Below are 3,325 nucleotides of genomic sequence, written 5' to 3' on the forward strand. Positions count from 1 at the left end.
ATGCTCCCTGCATAAGAATGTAAGCTCCGCAAAGCGGGATTATAGTATTAAGTAGGTATATTACAGGGTAAGCTCGGGATAGGAGCACGATATCCCTCACTCATCGCTTTCTATTATTCTTCAAGGCCTGGGAAGGAGAGGGTTAAGTGGAGGACTTCTAAAAGTCGCTTGTACAGGATCTGAACTGCAAACTCTTCAGGGTGGAGATTTTGCAAAGGAGAAAACTTTAACTCTTCCTTTCCCCAGATCTCTGAGATTATAGGGAACAGAGGCTACATGATGGGAACTTTGCAAGGCAAAATTGCTCTTCTCAATTCTATGCAAAACTCTTCCATGAGAAGCTCAGATCTTCTATTCCACCCACAATCCTCTCCCTCCTCCCCTTCGTTCCACCTCCCCCACCACATTAGTCCTCCTCATCTCTCCACATTGATTATCCCAGACTGTCTGCAACTCCTCCTTCTCCTGTTCCCAGCCTGCAGAGTTCCCAAGAGTGAAGGGGGTGTCTCGCACAAAGAGGGAGGAGAAACTTGATTTTAAAAAGTCATTTCTCCTTTCCTGAAACAGTATACCTGTAGAAACCTGGCAAGGTGGACACTCCGAGACCAGAGGATAATGCCACCCCAAGAGATGTCCATGGAATACACTTCCCACTTTGCACCCCCTGTGCCGCCGCACAAGCCTAAACCTCTGCCATCCACCAGAGGTCAAGAAAGGAACCTCAAATGCGTCCTACTAGGAGATGGGGCGGTAGGGAAGACCAGCCTTCTGGTCAGCTACACTACCAATGGTTACCCAACCCGATACATCCCAACCGCCTTTGATGACTTCTCAGGTAGGATTACTTCTGCAAATATTATGTTACTTAGTCTTGGAATTAACCTGGAAAATAATTTAGGTTTTCTCATCTACAATCTACGAGAAGGTCCTTTCCTTCCTATTATCCCTCGTCTCCATATGTTCAGATCGGCTTGTATTCTTTGCACGTCAACTTAAAGCTGATTATACAGGGTTTCCAGGGCATTCGTGAAAGGGAGCCGGTATTAGGATATGCTAGGACGCTTCTGTGGGGGATTCTTGCTAGTTCGTCATTTAGGAACGTGCAAGGCTTAAGGGCTGATATTTTTCAGTATCTGGTTTGGGCCAGATCTTCTAGAACTCAGAATAACGTCACATTTTACTGCTTGTATTTGCTCCGTGTCATCCTGCTTTTTACAATGCTTCCTTGAGTTCTGGCATCTGCTCATCAAGGGATCATAGCAATAGGTCATGTCCCATCTGTGCCACCTTTATCCCTTGTCCCCATTAAACCCCATAAAAATATAGGATTGTACGCAAATGGTTAAATCTAGATTTTCTTTTTTCTTTCGCAGCTCTGGTGCAAGTATCGAACACGCCTGTCAAGCTGCAGCTCTGTGACACTGCAGGGCAGGTAAGTCCTCAGCTCCATTGTTGGCCAGGCTTCATGTTGCATGACTCCTTCCTGTGTGTGTGCTACGATTTATCTCCGTAGGGACGTAGAGACGCCATATCTGACATCTGTGTCACCCTGCAGATTCCATGTCCTCCTTTGCCTACATTTGTATGTAGCACCTTGCAGTGGGAGAGACAGACACGCTAGCCCCCACTCCAGCATAAGCCACTGTAGGACCAGACTTGATGTCTACTAGGGTTATTCATTATATGTTGCTTTCTATATTGCCTCTATTGCCTTACATTAGTCCTGTAGTTCCATCTCCAGCAATTTGTATGGCGTGTTTTTCTGGATACACAAATATAAAACCTATATTCTTTACCTCTTCAGGATGAATTTGACAAGCTGCGCCACTTCTGCTACCCCAAAACCGATGTGGTCATCCTGTGTTTTAGTGTCGTGAGCCCATCATCTTTTCAGAATATATCAGAGAAATGGATTTCGGAGATACAAACACACTGCCCCCATGTGCCGCTTATTCTGGTGGGCACGCAGTGTGACCTTCGAGAGGATGTCAAAGTCTTAATCCAATTGGCAAGGTATCGGGAGAAACCTGTGCCCCCTTCCTCTGCCAAAGCCCTAGCTGAAAAAATTGGGGCGATTGCCTACGTTGAATGCTCCGCTCTTACTCAGAAAAACCTAAAAGAAGTCTTCGATACGGCCATCCTATCCGGCCTCCGGTACGCCGACCTTAGAAACCAAAGGGAGAGGAAAATGGCTGCTACAGCTAGCAAGATGAAGACTCTCTCTAAGGCTTGGTGGAAAAAATATGTGTGCGTTTAAGACTCTTATTTGTTGCAACAAGGGACCAACAAGTAAAAGCCAAGTGCCTTATCCAAAGAGCTTGCACTCGGAGCAAGAACTTGACGTCTAGCTGTGAAAGGTGACTATGAAAGTTCATGGTTCCGGACTACCATGCCCAAATTCCAGGTGCATGCAGAGTTCAAAGACTCGTCATGGGGCCTGGAACGGACTGAATCAGCAGGCTCCTGGAGACGTTGGCGGCAGATTAACCTACATAACGAGATTCTGACACCTCTTCTTAAAGGGATACATCCAATTTGCACCTATGTTTACACTGGATACATGTTCCAGGCTGGAATGTGTCAGAATGAATACTGGGGACCGGGATGGTGCCTATATTGAATTAATATAATGATTGCTTTAGATTTGCTGCCTTACAGTGGCGGCTAAAACCTCAATCTAGCTTCTGTTCTAGGAAGCGTGTAACATATGGACATTGTAATACTATGTATTAGCATGGACATCCGTGTCTGCGAGTGAGCCATGACCTGGACTGCTTCTTCAAACAGCAGATTTACATTCACTGGGATATGTTATCTAGTATCAAATGGGCTTATGTAACTCCGGGCTTCCAGCTGTTCTCTAACTACATGGCCCCATGCTGAGACATGTAGTTCCGGTACATCTGGGTGCCACTAATTACTCAAGCCTGACGGTAGTAAAATCATTTTTACTAATACCAGTGCTGATAGCCATAACATGTCAACTCGTCCTGTATCGGTCTCAGTGATAACGCTTGACAAGCATTTGTTTGGGACGCAAAGTCTCTTTTCATGCGATTCTGTTGGCAAATAAAATCACTTTTCTTATGTTATATTGTCTGGTTTTTACTCAATACAATAGATGGTCTCGTTGTTCCAATCCATTGACAATAAGGGATGGACCGGGGCATTAGAGAAAGCAAGAGGGCAATAGATTGCTTTCAACACTATGGCAAATTGAATCAGGATGGACTTTAGTTTTAGTGTTCATTTAACAAACCAAGACATATTAGATGTGATATTTTATAACCCAATCGCTGCACGGGGCCTTTCATATTCATTAACA

General features: G+C 44.9%; 1 protein-coding gene across 1 annotated transcript; it reads left to right on the forward strand.

Moving 5' to 3' along the window:
• Positions 1-459: 459 nt before the first annotated feature.
• On the forward strand, positions 460-3,092 carry LOC136580574 (rho-related GTP-binding protein RhoU-like). The gene is made up of 3 exons (XM_066581229.1): positions 460-835; positions 1,374-1,432; positions 1,805-3,092. The coding sequence occupies exons 1-3, from the start codon at positions 616-618 to the stop codon at positions 2,255-2,257; spliced, it is 732 nt and encodes a 243-aa protein (XP_066437326.1). The 5' UTR covers positions 460-615; the 3' UTR covers positions 2,258-3,092.
• The last annotated feature ends 233 nt before the right edge of the window (positions 3,093-3,325 follow it).

The sequence above is a fragment of the Eleutherodactylus coqui genome, chromosome 10 (genome assembly GCF_035609145.1).
Source record: "Eleutherodactylus coqui strain aEleCoq1 chromosome 10, aEleCoq1.hap1, whole genome shotgun sequence".
In the NCBI taxonomy this organism is placed as follows: domain Eukaryota; kingdom Metazoa; phylum Chordata; class Amphibia; order Anura; family Eleutherodactylidae; genus Eleutherodactylus; species Eleutherodactylus coqui.